Below are 21,361 nucleotides of genomic sequence, written 5' to 3'. Positions count from 1 at the left end.
TGCCTGCTGCCCTGTTGTGGTCGCCCTTCATCCCGGTTGTTTCTTGTATTGCTCCATTCTGCTCGCCTTGGCTCGGTGCCGCTGCTGCTGCAGGCCTGGCGCTCAGGGCCCGCGGTGGAATTCAGTCTATTCAATCACTGTTTCCTTGTACCTTGCTGTAAGCCTGTACAGTTGAAAAATCACCCTGGCGTCACTGATTCGGGACAGGGTTTTGTTGGGTAGGAAAGTAAGGATTTATTTGGCAGTTGTGAGTCTCTGTCCGCCAGTCACCCATGCTGCCAGAGATATCTTCCCTTGCCCTAGCTGTCCACCACCTTGGGCTGCATTGCCGAATTTTTTTCAGCTCTTTTGATTATCTAGAGATAACAGGCCTTTATAGAAAGTAAATGTCCCTTTGCCCAGGGCAGAGTCTTGTTTAAATACAGACCAAGTTTTAAATGAAAGTAGTCTTCAATTTATTCTGATAAGTATGCCAATAATAAACTTCTAAATCGGGTAAAAATACAAAAGCAAAGAGCATATAAACTTACGCCCAGTATAATTCTGAGGTAGCCTAAAATGCTTTATGTCCTTTTTATTTATATTTTTAAATTGTCAGTCTCTTTCACCAGTATTAGTGTCCTCCCCTTCCATTTAGTTATGTCAGTGTAAGGGTTTTTTGTGTGTGTATTGTGCTAACATTCAGGTATCTCTGTCAGTATGGAGGGCTCGTTCCATGGCACACACTATGATTTGCTCTCACAAGGAAATGGTTATTTGAACCATTACATTAAATTGCATTCGTGGTCTTGAGGATTCTCTTTTAGTTTTTGAAAAATGTTCTGAAATGGGTAGGTTTTTAAAACAGAATGCCTATTGTTAATACCTTGCTGAGGATGGATTTGGTGTCACCAGGGAAATGTTCTTGATTAAGAAAAGCAGGTGGGGGCAGGGACTTGGCACTGTGATTTTTTTCAGCAAGTGAAACACCCACTGAGATATTCAGTCTGCTGTCTCTGAATACTTCTGAAGTATCTTCAGTTAGCTCATACAGTGTAGCACAGATATAGTAAGTTTGCTCTTAGCCTGAATACCAGAATAGGGACACTGTTGTGTTTCCAGCTGTACAGGAGGATCTGCAGGCAGGCCTGGTGGTCCCCGTTGCAACATGATGTACTGGCAGGAGCAAAACTAACTTGGCTCTGTTCTCACCTTGGTGAGGACAGAATGGGCCTGCATCTGTTCTTGGCTGTTTGAGGCACAGCAGTTGGAGCTGATGCTGATCAGTGTGTGTATTCTGTAGGTGACATTCCCATACAACCACATCGAGATCTAATTGTTTCTTTTATTATGTATAAAACAGTGCTGCAGAGAGTCTGATGTCCTCTGGAAGGTGTGTGCCTGCTCATAAGCAGTTTTGTAGGTGGGGTTACTGAGAGTGCAGGCTGCACAGAGTGAGCAGCAGCAGGGAAAGATGTCTCCTTGCATATTGACATAGCAACCAATTCCACTTTCTCACCATGTGTTGCAAGCACACAGCTCAGTAATGTATTTTGATCTTAGGGTATTTCCATAGCATCAAAAAAGCTGTTTATTCCCACCAGTGTCATGTGTTTAGGAGTACTAACACATGCCAAAGCGGTATAGGTCACCTGTGGGATAAGGGAGAAATACTATTATTTCCTTTCAAAATGTTGATGGTTGGTTTTGTTTGTTTTAAATACAGCTCAGAGGGAAGAAATGAGACTGAAACTTCTGCACCTTCAGACCAGATCTTTAACAACAATGTGCCGATGCCAAAGCTTTACCAGAACTGGATGTCTGCTGTTAAAGCTGGGAAATGAAGTTAACAGGACAGCAAAGTCTTGGAATTTATATGCTCTGAAAACCACGTTCCCTTGGTTGACAAGTCAGCGTGTGCAACTCAAGAATGGGCAATTGGTCCAAGGATATGTATCCACCTTGGGAGGAAATGTTTATTATCAGAGTGGGGAGGGTTTTCTCCCATCCTGGAGATGTTTTGGTGTGATGATGATGGAAAACTACAAGCTCAATATGGAGCATATCAGAAACCTTCAGCACACATCATCAAGATTTTACTCGGTTGTATCAGGTGGTAAAATTATTCCAAAACAAAACAACCAGCCAGTTAAGAGGCCCCCAAAGGCTCCGAGGACCAAGCAGCCATCCAGAACAAACCTGCCACTCTCAGGCATGGAGGTACAGTATAACATTTACAGTCTGTATGACATTAAGGGAATGAATCAGTTTAATTTAGATTCAGATTTGGGTTTGGATTAACATGTTAATGAAATTTAACACATTTAATTGGTGAGGATTTAATTATTTACCCTAGTGTTGGGACTCTGCAAACAGAAACTTGATAGTAATTAGTGTGCCTGGTGTTTTGAAGGTTAAATGGAAGTTTACTAACAATGTGTAAACAAAAGAGGGAAGATAAGTGGTTATTATAAGTGGAAAGATGAAATCCATTAAAAATAGTTTTGACCAATGCTTACAAATCACATTTAATACTGAGAAACAAAGTCTAGCTTTCAGAATAATTTTACTTGCCCTAGGTGTCTTTGCTTGTCCAAATCTACCCAGTTTAAGGCTTCACTGAAACAGAAATAAAGGTGAAAGTAAATAGTATAAAGTTTATATTCAGTTTAAGTTTTAGATGGGAAATGGATGTGCAGGTGTAGCCTGTGTTACTTGAGGAAGATTATTCCACGGGTAGAAATAGTCCCTTGATTTCCAGACTTCCAGGCTACAGAGTAACTGCAACAACAAACTGTTTCAGGTGAAGTGAGATGCAAGTGAAGTGGCACAGTGCAAACTTGTGGCTATAAGACAGTTCTTAGCCAAGGCAGGTCTTAAGTATATTTGAATATAGGATCTCTGTGGTAAATCCTGGTCTCAGACATGTACTGTTCTCCAGCTACAACAACAACTGATTCCAAGGTATTGTCAGTGAAATAGTATGATAGATGAGACTAGATGAAATAAGTGTTGAGCTTTCAGCAATACTTTCCACATTGCAAAATGTCTATTACAGCATCTACTGAATGTGAGCACAGAAAAGGTTTAATGCTTTTCTTATCAGCATCTAAGCTGCTGCTTAGTATTTTGTATGATGAGCAGGAGTATGCTTTGGTGTAACATAAGGAGTCATTTATAGACAATTTAGTTCCCACTCGTATTTTCACATTGGTTTGAAAGAAGAAAGTCAAGAATATTAGTCCCGAAACACCATGTAATGTTTCCAGCTTGTTAGTCATGCTGTGACAGTACATCCAGAGTTTGATTCTTTTTGGTTTTGGGTGAAGTAACAACATTCTTGAGGCCTTTAAATGACTGCATACAATGGAAACAGTCTTTGTTTGATGTTTTCATATATATGTGCAAGTAACGTGCAGTGCTATTTTTACTCTCTTCCGTTGTGAAGAAATGGAGAATTTACACTGAAATAATAATATACTTTCTGAGCAAGCATCTACATGGCAAAATGCTGGGCCAGAAATCACATAAACTCAGGCCTAACTGACACATTTGCTATTATTTAATAAATCCCACATGGTTATGTCAAATATATCTCCCCATCTGCAGGGGTACAGACAAGCTGTCACCTTGACTGCAGGCTGACAGTGTTTTGGAATCAGCAATTTTTTTTACTTGTTTGTGTATTTCTTTATCATTATGTTGTATAGAGGAATAATTTAAAGATGTGGCTGATTCCTACAAGATTCATAGAAGTGACACAAATGGAAAATCCTTTAAGGTGTTTCTTTCAGCATGCTGTCAGTTTTTTCTAAACTCTGGTGTCACAAAAACAGCTGATCTTGCCTTCTGTACCTGTTGGGAGGCAACTGGGAGCCCTCTCATAATGCAGGGCAGCTATCTGGAGGCATCTTCTCCTTCCCAGCCTGCTTCTGGAGACAGTAGTAGTTGTAGGCCCACTCCTGAGGTTCTGGGCTAGAGGAGTTCTGGGGGTCTCTGGTGCTTTCTGTCTGGGTGGACCTGACAGCTGACACCTTTCTTTCACAGAGCAGTCAGTGAATGAGGTCCTTCCCACCCCTCCCCAGCACTGGTCTTCTCCTGTTGCTTACAGGCAGAGTGCTGAGCACCAGCAGTGATAAATGGTCATACAACCAGTTTTTCAGGATAGATGGAGGAATTACTTGAAAGCAGTTAACTGGTTTAGTCAGTCCAGCAGTGAGTAGTACCACTGCTTAGTTAATCTTTTAAGGTCTGATGGCATGGAAAGCCTCAGATAATTTCTAATGCTATAGCGATATAGCATAGAAATAGCTTAAAATTCAGGTAAAGGTGTGATATTTACACTTAAGATAAGGACTGATTCCTATGATGGTGTGGGAATTTAGGTTCATCCTACAGGTTTTCTTTTCTAACAATTTTTGTATGCTTAAAGTGAAAGATAGGGCTTACGGAGGGTTATGATTCCATTAGCCTGTACAACTGTTGGGGGCGAGATGATATGGGAAATGAATTGTGGAGGTACCTAGCTATCCTTAGGAGCAGCCACCCTGTGTGGTGCTCTGAGCAGTCCCTCAATAATGCCCCAGCTGTAGGCAGAAAGGAGGAGGATGGTGAGTAGCTGAGTTTATTCCTTGAACCAGTAAAGGTACTTTATTCTGGGGGTTTTTGCAGGTGTAAGTGATGTAGCAGAAAGCATGGCATGGAGGTTGATCAGCCAGTTAACACATTTGTTTTAGGATTAGTTGAGTCACTCATTAGAGCAGATTTTTTGGCTATATCTCTACCAACAGTCGTGGGAGTTTAGACATTCAGGGTGCTTGGGGACACATACTTCAGGTGTCATAATCTCAAATAATGTCCAATTCAAATGTCAAACAAGATTTTAGTAAAAACGTAAGTGAAACAGTATATTGCAACTAAAACAGACAAACAAAACCCAAACCAAAGCAAACAAAAAAAAAACCCCAAGGAAACTAGTTCATATCCAAAATGCTATTTCAGGCATGTAGCTTAGCAGCAAACTTCTCATTCTAACTAAATATGAAATCTTTGCATTGAAACTAAAATTGCAGCAGCAGGGAGAAAGTTTATCCTGTAGTGCATTTGCATTGAAATGAAGAATAGCAGAAGTAATAAACTATAAGAAGCATGGAGCAGGGTAGAGTTTTTCAGGTGATATAATGAAGATGAGAGTTTGCTCCCTTAACTCTTGATAGAAGAGTTTCATGGCAGAGCATGTGTACTTCTAATAACCAGAGCTTTCTGGAAGAATCTTCAGATTCAGATATATAATTTGCATTGGTAATTTAGAGATTGGGAATAGATTTATATAGATGAAATTGTGCTGATGCAACTTTATGCAGCAAGGGAGCTGAAAACACAGTTCTGTTCCACTGTTTACCCAGCCTTGTAGCACAGTTGTGGGAATATGCCTACAAAATCACTCTCTGAATATTGTAATTACTTTTAAAGTTTATTTTCTGTTAGTGATTGCTGAATTAAGATAAGCTGTAAGCAAAGCTTTGAGAGTGATACCAGAGTGTTGGCATTAAAAGGGGAAAGACATTTAAATGTGGGGTCGTGATTCTGATGCCTGGTGATGCCCCTGACAGGGAGCAGAACACCTTTTCAAGCCTTCAACAGTGTACAAATGCTGTAAGAATGTAATTTGGTTTTTAAGTTGAAGTGTATTGTGGGTCCAAATGCCTGCAGATGAGTACAGTTCTTTTGTTCGTTTGTTAGTTACATCCCCATCTGTATTAGTTACAAAAAGATGGGAAGTGACTGATCCACAATGAGACATTGTGTTCTGGATATCTTCCACTACATTGTACTGAGAAACATTATTGTAGGACATACATGGTATCAGAACAAAGAAATACACTTAAAATGAGTAGTAGAATTTCCAAATCAGTTTATTGTGACTTGTTTGATTAATCCAGAAAATATTTACGCAGATGACTTTCCTATTTCTTTGCCATGCATGAGTCAAGTCTCCTTGCAAGTCAGTATCATTTTTCCACTTACTTGTTTGAATGTGGCATTTTAGTTATTCAAGATAGTGGAATATTGAGACAAACTCCAGCTGTTGTGTTCAGCTGTTTGAGACCATGTTGTTAGTGCAAGGTTCAGCTCAGGGGGACAGTGTAGATCTGTAGCACCTACAACTGGCCTGGAAGATCAGTGACTTTGTGTTGTAGTGGCTCAAACCCTGGGGGTGCCTGGGCAGGGAGCTTGGTGTGTGACAGAACATGATGTTTGAGGTTGGAGCTTTTGTTTGATAAGCAGCTGGGATAGCTGAACTCCATATATCTTTAGAACACAGATGTTAAAATTGGTATCAGGGCTGTCTTGCCTCTGGTTTCAGTGCTCAGCCCAGTATGTGGGCTGTGGGATGGGAGAGCAGTAGCAAGTGCAGCTCTACTGTTGAAGCATTTGATTGGCATTCAGGGAAGAGTTCCCTTTGTGGCTCTGTCACAAAGTTTTTTGGTGTGAAATGTGTCACTTGTTTGTTCTCAGTGTGTGATTTGCTTTCCCTCTTACCAATGAGCAAGCAGTCTCCTTAGTGTTTGTGCACTGGGTGGACAGCATGGCAGTGATAGCATAGAAAAGAGGGCATAAATGAAAATTGTCACTCTTCTAATAAATTTGAGGCAAACAGTTGTCTTATTAACATCTTGCTTCAGCCTTGCCCTAACTCAAATCTTTATTCCTTTGGCACAGAATCTGATGCAGTGCACAGCCTTTGCAACAGCAGATGAATATCATCTTGGTAATCTGTGTCATGACCTGACTTCACATGGATATGTTGAAATAACAAGTTTGCCTAGAGGTAGATTTTTGAAACATATTAAAAGCAATGTTATACCTTGGGAAATAAAATATGGGTGAGGTATATAATTTTTATAACTTCATGTATTCTTATTCTGGTAATACCCTGGAATATATCATACTGCCTGTCAAATAATTGCTTTTCTTAAAGGTTACATTTTCTAAAAATCCCCACTACTAAACCTTTCGGAATAGCAATACGACCTGCACTTGCTGTTACCCTCTGATAATTTTCCCAACATTACACTTACAATAGAAGTATTGAAAAATTACATGCATGCATGAGAAATAACTTTGGAAGTTTACTGATACAGAGAATTTCTATAGAAATTCACTAACGGAGAAAATTCTGAGTGTTTTATTTTAATTAACCATTTGGTAATGGGGTGCTCAGTGCTCCAGCTGCCAAACAAATTTTGTGATTTGAAGTGTTGCATCTTCTTTCCATGCCCACATTTCAATATCCTCTCCAACTGAGGGTTGGAGAGGAAGGCATGCAGGAGAGAATCTTGCTAAGTGAAGTGAAAAAGAGATGCATGTAAATACTTAGTTCCAGTAAAGAGAATGCTGTTGATACTTTTTTCACTTAGGCCAAGTATATCCTAGCAATTGTAGAATGTTTCACTGAGGTAGGCTTCAGCAAAGTAATTGGTTCTGGTTTCCATACAAAGTGTCTCTGAAGAAGTGGGAAATTATGGCTTGGAAATAGCGGAAGTATACTAGGAGAGAAAAACAAGTGGAGCTTTTCATAGCTTAAGGAACCTTATGCCCTAGAGCAGCTGTGATTTTCATATGTCAACAGTAGAATGCCTTTTTTCTCCTCCTTTGAAAGAACAGATTATATGAAGCTAAGAGAAGGACAGATAGAGTCTATGGGCATTCCAGTAGGGGTTATCAAATGTCTGTCTGCTTCTCAAAGAATGATCTAAGTGCAATAATACTCCAGCAGGTCTCTTTCAAACACAAGATTTACTAACGATTGTCTAGTTCAGAAAGATGAACACGAAAGACAAGGTGCAGTAGAATATAGGCTTAATGTTCCTTTGTAGTTTCTTTGTATTAAAACCAACCCTGGTTTCACAGCTTTGGGGCAGAAACTTTGTACAACCCCCGGCATGACTTGTGAATTGTTGTTAGGCAAATGTTACTGTTGATGGTATTTTACCCTGCAAGTGTGGGTTTTGCCAGTTCTTTAATTTCTTCACAGTGTTTCAGACTCCTCACAATAGATACTCTGTTTATCAAAAGTTTGTAGGATGTAATGATGAAAGGATGTTGGATTGTGCCAGGAGATCTGTGTTGTGATGGTTGGCGTGTGCGTGCTAGCAGTGGTTGTTACCAAGTCAAACACTGAATCTTGGAAAACTAAAAAAAAGTAGCACGTAGACTTCTAAATCAGAAGTTATTGTGTGGATTTTTTACTTTGTAGTGTTATTCCTAAGCATTATGCTTGGTTTTGACATCTTTAAAAACATTCTAGGGGCAGTTCCAGTACCTCTACTTAAAAGGGACCAAATTCTCTTCAACTGTGTATGTTTTGCTGGAGTGGAGAAATAAAGGTACAGGTGGTATTTGAAAAGGCAAAGGAGAAAAGGCAGACAAATGTTACTTCCATGGTGAACTTCACACTCAGACTTTGCTCTAGTGATTGATCCAGTGATGTGTTTCTGAACTGGAATAGCAAGTGGAAGTCTTTAAAGGGCTCATACAGACCCACCATGTGGTGGTCTCAATTCAGGCGTTCGCAAAAGTACGTCCGATACTTGATCATCCCTCTCTGCTGACTTAGCCCACCTGGCCTTGTGGCTTGAGCAGTAGAGCAGGAGTTGGAATCTGTACACAGGCAGAATTTTTCACTTGCACAGTGATCCTCCTGCAGTGGGGTTTAACTTTCTATGGCTTAGGTGTTAGGCCCTGCAAAGTCTTCACACAGTCTCACTTTATAATAGAAGTAGGGAGTTTTGCTGGTGTAGCTTCTACTAGTCCTGCAACAAAATGAGTTACGCTGGAAAGTAACCTTTTTGTTTGAAACCACATCAGCACTTGTAAATCCATATTGTTGAGCAGAATTGTAGGGGAAGAAAAACCAAACCCCTGTTTTGAGAACCCAGTGTCCACATTGTGGGGGCATTGTGCCCCCACTAGTTCTAATTTGCTCCTTTGTAACAAATGACCCATTAGTGGCTAGACTACCACAGGTGCATTTGTTGGAGCTCCTCTTTCAGTTTAATCTAATGCAAAAAGCCCCCACATTTTGTGTGGTGTTCTGCACTGCACATCAGAAGTGAGGGAAAGAAGGGTGGGTGGAGGATTTGTTTGAAAAGCACAGTTCTGATCTGAAGGGAAATACAGGTATACACTCTTAGGGGTGTGCTCTTTCAAGTTTCTGACTGGCAAAGCAAAGTCAGCACAATTTGAGTGCAAACTAGTCCCTTAGGGTATAGAAAACAGAAAGATGTTGTAGGCAAGCAGATTTGAATGGTAATTTCTCCACAACTGTGGGCAACTTCCATAGTTCTGTCATGTTACATGTCCACTCCTGTATTCTGTTCCTGGTTATTTACTATGCCTTCATCAGTTCTCCCATAAGTCTTTTGTTCTTCAAAGCTGTTACATTTACATGTTCCCAATAGAGGCTGAGTCTATCTAGAGTGACATCTCAGAGAAGCAGTGTAGTTTGATTATTGTAGTTGTTTCCTGGCAAGTATTTCCATCAGAAAAGTAGAACATGGGACTGACCAAAGAGTGTGTTAGTGTGTAACTGTTGAATTATATATTTACAGCTGTCATGTTTAGAAGTTTGGCTAATTGTTCAATTTTTTTCATTTGTTTCAAACTAGATGCTGCAAATGTTTTGGTGGTCAGTACCGAGAAATCTGCGAAGGAAGATGATCCTGGCATGGTTTTTTTTTTCAGGTAAGCTATGAATCATGCTCAAAACATTATGTTATTAATAGCAATGGTGTGAAGGAAGTAGTGCAGCTTGCTAAATCATTGCATTATATTACCTCATGAAACTCAAGGAATAACTGTCCAGTCAGAGTGATTTTTAAAAAATAAAAATCAGAATTACGTAAATGATTAAAAATTGCCTTCTCATGCTTTTTCATTAAAATATGGTTAAAAAGCAACTCTAATATAGTTCCTGTGAAGATCCTATTAAGTTCCTTGATTCACAATGACGAAAATTGCCGCTGTACAATTTGAGTATTGCATTAAAATACCTTTAAAACAGTATGATTACACCTCAGTTTTTCCTTGAATTCACAGGGAAGGGGCTGTTGTATTTTGGAATGTGGAAGAGAAAAGTGTAAGTAAAGCAAAACCATGTATTACATCTGCATAAGCAGGTGTTTCATCAGTCCCACAAAGCTCAGCATGCTTGGTGTTTGTTTGGGAGCTTGGACCCTTCCATGAAGGAAGAGAACTCATTGATTCTTCTCCTAATGAATGCAGGTTCTTGCCTGTTACTGCCCTCAAGTGTGTGGGTTGCTGATATACTATACCTGAAACTTGATTTTCTGCACAAAAGGAGCAAATGTGTGAAATACAAAGTAGATGACATTTTCTGCTTCAGGCAAAAAATCTGAAACCTTCATCTCGTGAGACTGACAAAAAGTAAATTCTTGCAGGTCTACATCCTGAAAAAATAGATGAGAAAAATCAGCCCATGAATGATTGTTTGAAAGGCACTGATGTAACAGAAAATGTATTAGAAGAAAAGGGTCATTCTATATATTACATTTGACGTCAAAACTATTAAAAACTTACGTTCATATAATTTTGAAAGAGGAAAAAAAATGTAATCATTACTTTCATAATGTTCTGTGTTTCTACCTGTTAGTAATTTTCCTGAAGGAAGTTTTTTTTACTGGCTGGCATAATTGTTAAATATGTTGACATTGAACTGACACATCCTTTATGATACTTTGGTGATCTTTGCTGGCCAAGAGGAGTGTGCCAGAGGCATATCTATTTTTATAAGTGTATTTATAGTTATTTTTTAATGTATTTTTATTACTGTGGTTAAATAAAACTGGATTCTGGATACAAAAAGTATTGATCTTATCTATAGGCAGAGTATGTGAAATGAAGTGTATTAAATAGATGATGCATGGGAGTTCAGAGGAGGATTTTCATTAGGGTAAATGAAAATACAGGGCAGTTGATTCCAGATGTGAATGATTTCTGGATTCAAGTGCACTTTTTCTGTTTCAGACCTGAAGCATTCCTGATTTCCTGTCTCTTTTGGGGGGTGTCAGTATATCAGCTGCCCACAAAAAGATTTCTAGTTCTCCCTTCAAACGTTGCCTGTAGCATGCTTAGGGTGCTATGGCTGTAACTACACCACTGATTCTCAGGTACTGCTGAAGACTAGCTGACTAACTCCTGATGGTCTTTGAGCTGGACACCTCTGTCCACTGGAGTACTCTGAAAACTCTCATTTTGTTGTACAGCTTAGGCACTTTTGAACGTTTGATACCATGTTTGTCTTGTTAGTACTGGTGACTGTAGTTGGTCCCTCGGTAGCTTTATGTATAAAAGCAGAGGAAAACTGCCTCTTTCTGCTTATTGAAATAATAGCCAAAAGTTTTAACTGTCAAACAGCTTGCTCAAATAAAGTATTTTTGCATGCATTTTAATGAACTGAAACGAACCAAGAAGAAAGCAAGCAACCAAATTTAGTCTGTAGAAGAGAAACTGAAAGTAATTCAGTTAAACAGAATGTAGAGTATCACTGTGAATGGACAAAATGGCTTTTTAAAAGTATTCCAGAGTGACTAGCAGGAGAATAAAAACTGTTTTAAATTAACAGACACTTAACAGGAGAATGATAAACACGGGCTGGTCACAAAAAGAAATTTAAAATGTAAAATACATTTTCAAATACCTGAGTAGGAAGGTTGTACCACAGCTTCCCTACCAAAATAGCAAGGGCAAAAAGCAAAACTAGCTTTGAGGTTTTTTTAGAAGGAAATTGTGACGTAAGTGCCCATAATAGCAAGAGTTTGCATTTAGTGAATCCAGAACATCTCATTAATTTCACTGTGTCACAGGTAGTCCCTTCTACAAAATTAGGCTGGACCTAGAAGAAACTGTTAGCAGTCAGTGGGAGCCTACTGTGACTAGATGAAAGAAAGCTGCCACTGAAATACAACTTCTTACCCAGAGCCGTGGCCGAGCTTTGTCAGTGTGCATACTACACGGCTTAACCACGTCACAGAATTGGTTGTGGTCTGTAAAGTTCTGCTGTGTTACTCTCTACTGGCCCTGGGAAGCCTGAGCTGGTTGTAATTCTGAAAGGACTGTTAGTCTATTAACAGCATAATTATTACTGTATTAGTAGTGACTAAATGCAACCAGGCAGAGCACACAGACCCAGGTGAACACACTCGTGAAGTCTGACACGCTGTGTGTTGCGTTATGGCTTGGCCATTAACGCTGGTATTGTTTTAGCAGAGTTTGCATTGTTGAGCTGTCCCTGGGCACAGCTCAGCTGGAGGATGGTTGAGGTGACTGGCCTAGGAGCAGACACCTCCTTGCTTACAGAAGTGAACAATAAGTTTTCATACCCTTTTTTACTACAGGACTTGAAATACATGGAATGTGCTAGTCATGCTAATATTTAATTCAGTATTATGAAACAAGCAGGTGCAGCTCTAGGGTTGGGGCTTTTGTTCAGTTAAAACTGTTATGTCTTACATAGATATTATCACCAGAATTCTTGAAAAGCAATGAAGCACTAGCACTGCAGAGAAAATCCCTCTTGCATGTGATCCAACTGAGTTTTGAGAGTACTTAACCTGGAGAATTTGCTTCATGGAAGATTTACTAGTGTACAGTTTTGTGCTAAAAGATTAATTGTTATCTGTTACTTTGAAGAGAGTGTTATAAGTATGACTTAGTAGAAGACTGACCTCTTTAAAGAACTGAGGCATTAAATGTGTATTGTGGTATTATGATTTGGGATTTTTTTAATTGGCTGTTGTGTAGCTAAATACCTTTTAAAAACTTGTGGGGTTTTTTAGTTCAGAATCTGTTCTAATTGCTGATGAGCCTTGTAGCACATAGGAAGGAACAAGGATGACAGATCCTAAGTCAGATGTCAGAGGAGAAAGTTTGGTAGAGAGAAAAAAGCTCTTTTTTCATGCATCAGGTTTTAGTGTGCTAGAGAATAAAATAGCAGGGAGATCACTTTTGCAAGTAAAATTGCACATTTAACTGTTTACAGGGTTTAATGTGGCAGCTGAAAGAATTTTTCCAGATTTTTGTAGCGGTAAAGGATTTCTGTAATAAAACCAGTCTCTGGTAGCTGAAGCAAAACTATTGGTTTCAGCAGCAAACTTGTAATTTTATCAGAAACAACCACCTGGTGTACTTACCCTAAAGATTCATTCCCACACTCACAGACATCTGCCAAAATCTTGTACAGCTCAATTTTACAACACTCAATACATCTACATTGTCTTTATTGCTGCTGTGCTTAATCCTTACCCTGTTTCATGTAAAATGACATTTTAGTCTTCCCAGATCCTTGCAGTTGTTTATAGCCACAGATTCTTCGACAAACAGCTTCAGAAATAAACTATGTTAATAAAATCATTATTTAGCACATCTCTTCATTGTTATTTAAATAACTTGAGCATCAAAGTTGCCTTGGTCAGCCTGCTATGTGCAAGTGCTTTGCAGTGTGATAGTGTTTACTGCATGGTAACTGCTCCTGCTGTTGTCTTTCTCTTAGATGAAGAATATCATGCGAGTGCTAGAACAGCATGAAATTCAGCCATATGAAGTTGCACTAGTCCATTGGGAGAATGAAGAGATAAACTATAAAATAGGAGAGTAAGTATCTTCAGGCACTCTGTATATAAAAACTGAGAAACACCTAAACCAAATTCAAGCGGAAGCAACTAGTAAAAACATACTGTGCTTACTCATTTTTCAAATGAGTCAAATAAGGAAAGGAGAAAACAGTAAATTTAAATTGACAAATTTTGCTGTATTGCTAAACTTGCAAGTAGTGACCTTTGTGATTTGGTTATGTAATAGATTTTGTAAATTATGAAGCTGTGCACCCACACAACTGAACGTGTTCTTCATCAGTCCTGAACAGAAATGATGTACCTCACAGAAAAAATCCTAATAAGCATTATTGAGACAACTCCGGTTTTAAAGATGCTCTGAATAAGCTTTTCTTACTGCCCTCAAGGTTCATATACAAAGATGTAATTCTGCACGTGTCACTTCCTAGGAAGATTACAGCTTGAATGCTGTGGAACGATAAACCTGGCAAGCTGTCTTGCCTTGTTAAATAATGGTTTTTCACCATGGGGAGCAAATGATCTCTACAGAAATTTTTCTCAATGAAAATGAGTATATAAATTACCTGTAATTTTCCAACAGCACTAAAAAATAACTCCTAGACAGGTCATTGTTAACACTAGGAACTGAACTAATGAAGTTGAGCTTATTAAGGTAACCTGGTAAGGGGACAGATTTGGTTTTTTTTTTTTCTGGCCACTTGAATACTGTGTCTACTATGCAGTTGTGTAATTTGTGATTCTTGACATATTCCACTGGGTTTATGCAAGTTTCATAGTGACATTGACAGGAAAAATTGATGGAGTCATATGCCCTTTTTCTTTGCTCCTGGTCCCCTATGCAGTAGAGGTTTCAGGGAAAGTAACATCATAGTGGGAAGTGGTGAGATTGCTCAAAGTGACATCAGAAAAGTAAAACAGAAACAGAAAGATAATAGAGGAGCTAGAGAGCAGAGAGAGGCCAGCATTGTGCTCACTCTGACCTGTCTGTGTGTATATAGTAATGCTGTAGTTACTATCACAGCTTGCTGCACTCTCATTTAAACCTAGACAATTTGGTCATTATATTAGTCTTAGAACGAGGAACTAATTTTCAATGATTTGTTTTGGTTATGGTCAGGTTGAACATGAGCAAAATGCAAGGATGGGCATGATACCTATACCAGATAGGGTATGCTTTATATAAATAACCAACCAACCTTTCTTGCATTGTTGATTTTTCTTTAAATGTTCCTTTGCTAGTGGCTTAGTCAATGAAGATGCTTCAATCTTGTTTTAACAGAGGTCAGTCAAAGCTCCATAAAGGAGAAATCTTGCTAAATTCTGAGCTGGATAGTGATGAAGTTGTTCTGCAGAAATTTGCCTTTTCAAATGCCCTTTGTCTTTCTGGTAAGTTAATACTGTTTGTGATATCAGCCTGTGCTACAGATTTTGTGAAATATCATTAGAAGTGGGATTTGTACAGCGACAGGTTGGAGAGGACTTGGTGCCTGGTTTAGGCAAACTGTGTAAAGAGTGATGGTGCATCAGTGAGAGGATTCATTTTCAAAGCTTTCACTCTAAATTGGAATGACCTTATTCAATATAAATTGTTTGAAAAATGAGCAAAGCACAACAACAAACATGCTTTGCAAAAGATGGTGTACTGAACATCCTGTTCCCCACCCTTGAGAACTATCCTAGGATAGGAAGGAGTGTAGAGTCCAGTATTAGAAACCTGTCAGTAACCTTGGGTGATTCATCCTAACGTCATTTCCTCTGACAGAAGATGCAGGATGCCAGCTAAAGAAGTGATGTAGAGCAGCAATTCCCAGCTGGGGAGGTGTACCAGAGTCACAGATGTTTTCCAGGCTTAGTAGCCACGGTAGGAGACAGGGGCAGGCACTGGGAAGAAGTCAGGCTCAGTGGTGTTGCTGCTTGAGGAAGTAACACCTCTCTGCTGCTTCAGACCTCGAGGGATGTAGGAAGTGGGAGTGGAAGCTAACAGCAGCAAGGCTGTCCTTTAACAGGCCTTTAAACGAAGTCTGGTCTGTCTACCCCTACTGCTTTAAGGGTAAATTACAGGATTCCTGTAGTATTTGAGGAGGTGCACCTTTACACAGGAGAGACATCAAGAAGCAGAATGCACTTTTTTGAAGTGCTACACCATTTGATGAAGGAGTATAGCATGACTACAAGGTTCTTCACTGTTGAGGGAAGAGCCTCTTGTTCTCTCTAGCTTTCCTACTCATAAAGCCACTGTAGGGAAGAGTGGTGCCACATAAAAAGGGATCAAGGGATTTATTCCCAGGATATAATTGGTACCAGTTAATCTTAGTGTGAGACATGCACATCATAAAGGAAAATGGTTCGATATCATTCAATAAAAATAAAGGATGCAAGTATAGTCCCAAGTCAAATTTATGACAGCAGAAACCAACCTCTACCAAATAATGGGTGATAGCTGAAATGTTTATTGGCTTTTTTGGGGGCAGCTAAATTAAAAGTCATTTAAGTCACTGACTTGGATTAGGCCTCTGTATTCAAAAGATGACTGTGAAAATGCTCAGCATTGGATTTACTGTCAGTGTCTTGACCAGATGATACTATTGATTACTACCATGAAAGGGTTTATTGAGACAATTAAATATTACCTGATTAATTTTTTTTCTGATTGAGTAGAGTTAATTCTTGGGAATTCTACTTCAGTCTGGGAGTCTGTGGACTAAAGAACAAGGTCTGAGTTTTATCATCATCTTGCAGAAACATCTTTCCAGGCTCAAGCTGAGGCATAGTAGAATTTGTGTTGCCACTGCCTGTGCTGAACTCAGGCTTCCGTAGAAGTTATATCTTCAGTGAACAGTATATTCACCTAAAAATAAAATAGGAGATTTCTTAAGTTTGAGTACAGGTGGTGTGTCTATACAAGCCAGCTCTCTGTGGTTGGAGCACACTGTGTCAGTAGTGGACAAATGGAGAACGAGAGCTGTGCAGGACACTAGAATCATAGAATCACCCGGGTTGGAAGAGACCTCAGAGATCATCGAGTCCAACCCTGAAATGCAGTGGTACCACATGAAGTCAGCCTGACCCCAGCACAGCTCATTATCTCCAGCCTCCTTGGAATGTAGTTTGCAAAGGCTTCATACATACAATAGAGCACGCAGACACAGCCTTTGAGCTGCAGCAAAAACTCTCCAGGATCTGAACAGATCATTTGGAGAAAGCTGCACTCAAGGTGAAGGTGGTTCTGCATGCAGACCTCTGTCAATGCCCAGCCCAGGTCTGTCCACCGATTTTGAACACTGACTGTATGATACAAACTGTAACTTGCTGCAAGCAATGTTTGTAAGCATCGATGTGTGTGGAAGCACCTGTTGGCAGATTTGAAGTTACAATTACTTGAAAGCATATAGACCTCTCACAGCCTTCTGCTTTGTCACCTCTGTGTTGCAGTAAAGCTGGCTATTTGGGAATCATTATTGGACAACTTTGTGGAATCTATCCAGTCAATTCCTGAGGTGAGGTCTTGTTTGTAACTCCTCTCCTCCTTTTCCCCTGTGCTTTGTAGATCAGTCCAGATACAGCTGAGGATGTGGAGAAAGCAGTTGAATGCTTAACACATGTGATGGTAAAGCTCAGAACACCTGCAAAGTGATGGGACAAGAAATCATCAGTCTTAAAGGGCTGGGAGCATGGTTCTGCCTTGAAATAATATTTCCCATGTTTTGCCACTGTCACCTGCTACTGCTGAATGTTTATCTGTAACGGGACAAGTAGCATTTAAAAATCTGGCCAAACACGGTGGTGGCAACTTGGGCTGAAAGTAATGTGCTTTAGCCTGAATATAATGAAGAGTTTGAGTGAATCACTGAAACCACAGGTGTTCATGAGACATACAAAGCCTATATGATATCACATATAAAAGAGAGTCACAGGGTTCAAAAGAGAAAATATCAGTTTTATTATTTTTATATGAAAGAAATAGATGGTAACACATTGATAGTTTCAAGGAAAAAAACTACAAAAAAGCTAAGTAGTGGCAAGGTAAAAGAATGCTGTCATGACATTGAAATAACAATAGGATTGAAAAACAAATGATGTCTTGTTCAGGAATCATTTATAGAAAATGCTCCAGGATTTTGTACAGATACTAATGACATACTCGGTGATTTATTGAAAAGCCTAGCTGAGCAGTTGCATGGTGATATTCTTAGAAAGCTAGATAAGCCAGGCACTAAGCAAACAAAACTAAAAGGTTAATAAGTACAGTATGCGTTCAGATTTTACCTCACATACATACGTCAGGCTGTAAAACTCTGGACTTTTAACTATGTGTTACTTGATCAAGCAGTGAAGAACTTCTTACTTTGCAGATACTAAAGTCACGGAGGAAGGTGAAACTCACTCATGCAGATGTGATGCAGAAAATTGGAGAACTCTTTGCACTAAGGTAGCTCTTTTGGTTGCATCCAAGACATTGTATTACACACAACTTAAAAATGATGTTGTGCATGATAGAAAGACCAGAATACACACTAAATACAGCAGGTGAGGGGAGGGGAATTCCTTCAGCCGCCTTCTTGCTGGAGACTGTGAGCTGTTTATGTTAGTCAGATGATCCACTGGATCACCACTCACACTACAGCATCTCAACTCTAGACAGGCATTGGGCAGTATGTTGTAAATGACCAAATTCCAAACCCTTTTACCTCCCTGGAACCAGCAGCACATGTCACTCAGCCTGTAATTATAGTAGATACTAGCACCTGTAAAGGACAACAGGGAAAGATAGGCAGGTGGAACTATTTACTACAGCCTCGAGTTAGTAAAACTCTTGAGTTTTGTTCTTCCCTTGACTTAATCAGAAACCACTGCTACATTGCAAGAATTTAATGTTTTTTCACCCCTCAAGTGAAATTTGGCCATTGACAATACAGACTTAGGGAAAAAAGAAAACCACAGCATTTCAAAGGTAAAATTTAAAAGCAATTCCTATTCTAAGCATTGAGTTTTATATCCTTATTTGAAGGACTGTTCATTAATAAACCATGTTCCAAGTATCCAAAATTTGTTACGTTGAAGACAGGAAGTTTTGGCTCTTGGCCTTTATGATGCTGAGACTGATTCTGAAGGGTGTGCTCTGCCTACACATCCAGCATGCAATACAAGTCCCATTTGAGAGTTCTGTCTTGTCAATTCATGTGCTGCTTCAGTGAGCTACTAGCATAGTCAAGGATTTCTCTGCAGGTATCAGAAATTAAGGAAGGTGACAGGCTGAGGACGCAATGTTGCTATAAGGCAAAAGTCATTTATGTTCAAAACTGTTCTATAGTAAAACGTTCCCAGAAATGTTTCAGATGTGACCAATTTAAAACAATCACCTCAATTGTATTTTTATTATAAAAGGAGATTCTTTTTATATTTTACTTGAAATTACAGGAAAATTTTCATGTTTCTTTTAACTGCTGTGTAAATACTTGCTCCTATACTCACCAAAAGGAAGCCTGAACTACAGTTGTTCCCATTCTTTTTAGACACCGTATAAATCTCAGCTCAGACCTGCTAATAACACCTGACTTCTACTGGGATAGAGAAAAACTGGAAGAGCTTTATGACAAGACCTGCCAGTTTCTCAACATTAATCGCAGAGTTAAGGTAGGTGTCTTACTGTTACAAGAACTTTCCATGCTCATATAGTTACCTTTGGCTCAGACTGCTCCACAGATGTCTGTTTTATTGTAGAAACTGAATAAATTATGGGGTCCTATACACTATCCCCTTCTCCATGTGTTCATAGCCCACTTACACCTGTACCCAGTTGGGGTTAACCTGCCTCACAGGAATGGATTGCACATTTCCTGAGACACTAAGTTAGGCTTTAAAGAGTTACAAGAAGAGGAGATTCAATTCTTCTTCTGAAATGGGTGCAAGGAAACAGGTTAAAAAACTGAGATCAGTGAAGCATTCTTCTTACTGATATGATCATTCGGGTCAGTTCTTGAAGGGCAACATAATGGCTGAACCAGAGTAAGAAATATGAAAAACACATCTTTTGGTGGTACAGCAACCTTAAATACTTACTTTTGAGGCATTGCAGAAAGCTGCGTCTTCTTTTGCTTGTGCCTGTTCTCATGGGTACGTATCACCCAGAAGTACTGTAATACCTGCAGATGCCTATCTAAGTTTGTGTTATTCTTCTGAACCCATTGACATAACAGGCTCGCTCAGACTGAAACTTCTGTTACATGTGCATGTTGCACTACAGAACTTTGTTCTATTTTGCAGAGGTGTTAACATCTTTCTGGTTCTGTTCAGTGAGCCCTTCTGTGGAGTGTGTTCCTGTATTCAGTGATCTCACTCCATTCCTGGAGTCCAGATTTGCCCTATGTTTGTAATTGCTTGCAGGTAATGAATGAAAAGCTTCAGCACTGCACGGAGCTGACAGATCTAATGCGAAATCACCTGACCGAGAAGCACACTCTGCGCCTGGAATGGATGATAGTAATACTCATCACCATAGAGGTGAGTGCAGGTTCTTTACACTGTCACGCTGAAAATGTAATAACAAGTGCAATTTGTAGACTTTGTAATTTGAGAATTATTTTATTAATCTGATGTACTGTACAAGGGGATTAGTCTTCAGTTCTTTGCAAGGCACTTTTCAAATTGCAGCTAGTTATTTTTTGGATAATCTGATTCCCAGTATAAGGTGGTGTAGGGATTACTAAATTAAATAAAAATTGATATCAGTGTGTTTGCTGTCCCACAGGTTCTGTTTGAACTTGCCAGGGTAGTTTTCTGATGATAGAAGAAACTCGGGAAGAAGAAAACTGACATAAAGACCATACGGCATGGAAAATTCCCATCATATGCTTCTGGAAAATAGTGAATTGTGTCTCTTGATAAATCTGTAAATCTTCTACTCAAATGAAAAAAATAAATCAGTCTGTGAACAATATTCCCAACTGCTGTACTAGTGATGTTAGAGAGGTCTTAATATATAGATGTGCCAACGCAAAGCCTAGATGCATTTTTAGGGCAAGTTTTCTACTGAATAGACCCAGACACATGCAGGACTAATGCAAGGAGAGGTTTAGCTTTGTCTTAATAAGCAAGGACAGAAGGATGGATCCCTTCTGTGCTGACTGTATTAATTCGGTGAAGGACTCTACTGCCTTGTCCCCTGGACAGTTAAAAGATGCTGAGTACTTTGTGCATTTCTGACTGATGATGTTTTCCCTCATTTTCCCCCATCTTCTTCTTGGACAGCTGTGACACTGTCCCAAGCTTGGAAACAGCACTACTATTTGTTCTCTTTAAGCTACCTGGCATGATTTTAGTATGTGTGGCAGGTATATTTAATGTTATGTTCTACCCCATCACACAATGGTGTTTACATACTTGTATGGGAATAAATTTATTTAGATTTATTACTATTTGCTTTTATTTTTTTTACATTTAGGATTCATCTGAAAGGGAAATGAGTTGGTCTTTATCTGAGGTCACAGGAAGCTGTAGCAGAATGATAAACTAAAGCAAGTGTAAGATTCACAAAATTTCTGTGTCCACCTTATCATGCTGATTCTTATCAGTACAAGTTGCAAGGAGTGAGTTAGAATAGGGTAAGATGTCTAAATTATCCTCTAAGGTTAAAGTTTCCTAAGCTTTCTTTTAGTCTACAGAATGTTAGTACCTTCTCATGAGAGGATGAAGGGACTTTTTTCTCCCCAGCAACTTCTCTTTCTAAA

General features: G+C 39.3%; 1 protein-coding gene across 3 annotated transcripts; it reads left to right on the top strand.

The window, feature by feature from the left end:
* The first annotated feature begins 1,719 nt into the window (after nt 1-1,719).
* On the top strand, nt 1,720-20,554 carry RMND1 (required for meiotic nuclear division 1 homolog (S. cerevisiae)). 3 transcript variants are annotated; one of them, XM_009084168.1, is made up of 12 exons: nt 2,137-2,191; nt 5,351-5,361; nt 6,703-6,811; nt 9,651-9,726; nt 10,081-10,120; nt 13,553-13,653; nt 14,914-15,020; nt 17,067-17,131; nt 17,987-18,063; nt 19,148-19,268; nt 20,019-20,135; nt 20,383-20,554. In XM_009084168.1, the coding sequence occupies exons 3-12, from the start codon at nt 6,709-6,711 to the stop codon at nt 20,413-20,415; spliced, it is 840 nt and encodes a 279-aa protein (XP_009082416.1). In that variant the 5' UTR covers nt 2,137-2,191; nt 5,351-5,361; nt 6,703-6,708; the 3' UTR covers nt 20,416-20,554. The 3 variants fall into 3 exon arrangements, with proteins under 3 accessions (XP_009082413.1, XP_009082415.1, XP_009082416.1); XM_009084165.1 differs by lacking the exon at nt 5,351-5,361 and having other exon boundaries at nt 1,720-2,199; XM_009084167.1 differs by lacking the exon at nt 5,351-5,361 and having other exon boundaries at nt 2,134-2,185; nt 6,686-6,811.
* Nucleotides 20,555-21,361: the final 807 nt, after the last annotated feature.

Source organism: Acanthisitta chloris, unplaced genomic scaffold (assembly GCF_000695815.1).
Source record: "Acanthisitta chloris isolate BGI_N310 unplaced genomic scaffold, ASM69581v1 scaffold41501, whole genome shotgun sequence".
Classification (NCBI taxonomy): domain Eukaryota; kingdom Metazoa; phylum Chordata; class Aves; order Passeriformes; family Acanthisittidae; genus Acanthisitta; species Acanthisitta chloris.
The sequence above is the reverse complement of the archived record's forward strand: the minus strand, read 5'-3'. Positions and strand labels throughout refer to the sequence as shown.

What these genes read in the sequence shown, in the direction of transcription:
- RMND1 (XM_009084165.1), top strand. Translation starts at nt 1,720, where the DNA reads ATGAGACTGAAACTTCTGCACCTTCAGACCAGATCTTTAACAACAATG. An exon ending in AAATGCCCTTTGTCTTTCTG is followed by an intron (nt 15,021 to 17,066) that starts GTAAGTTAATAC and finishes TCTGTGTTGCAG; the next exon opens with TAAAGCTGGCTATTTGGGAA. An exon ending in ACATTAATCGCAGAGTTAAG is followed by an intron (nt 19,269 to 20,018) that starts GTAGGTGTCTTA and finishes AATTGCTTGCAG; the next exon opens with GTAATGAATGAAAAGCTTCA.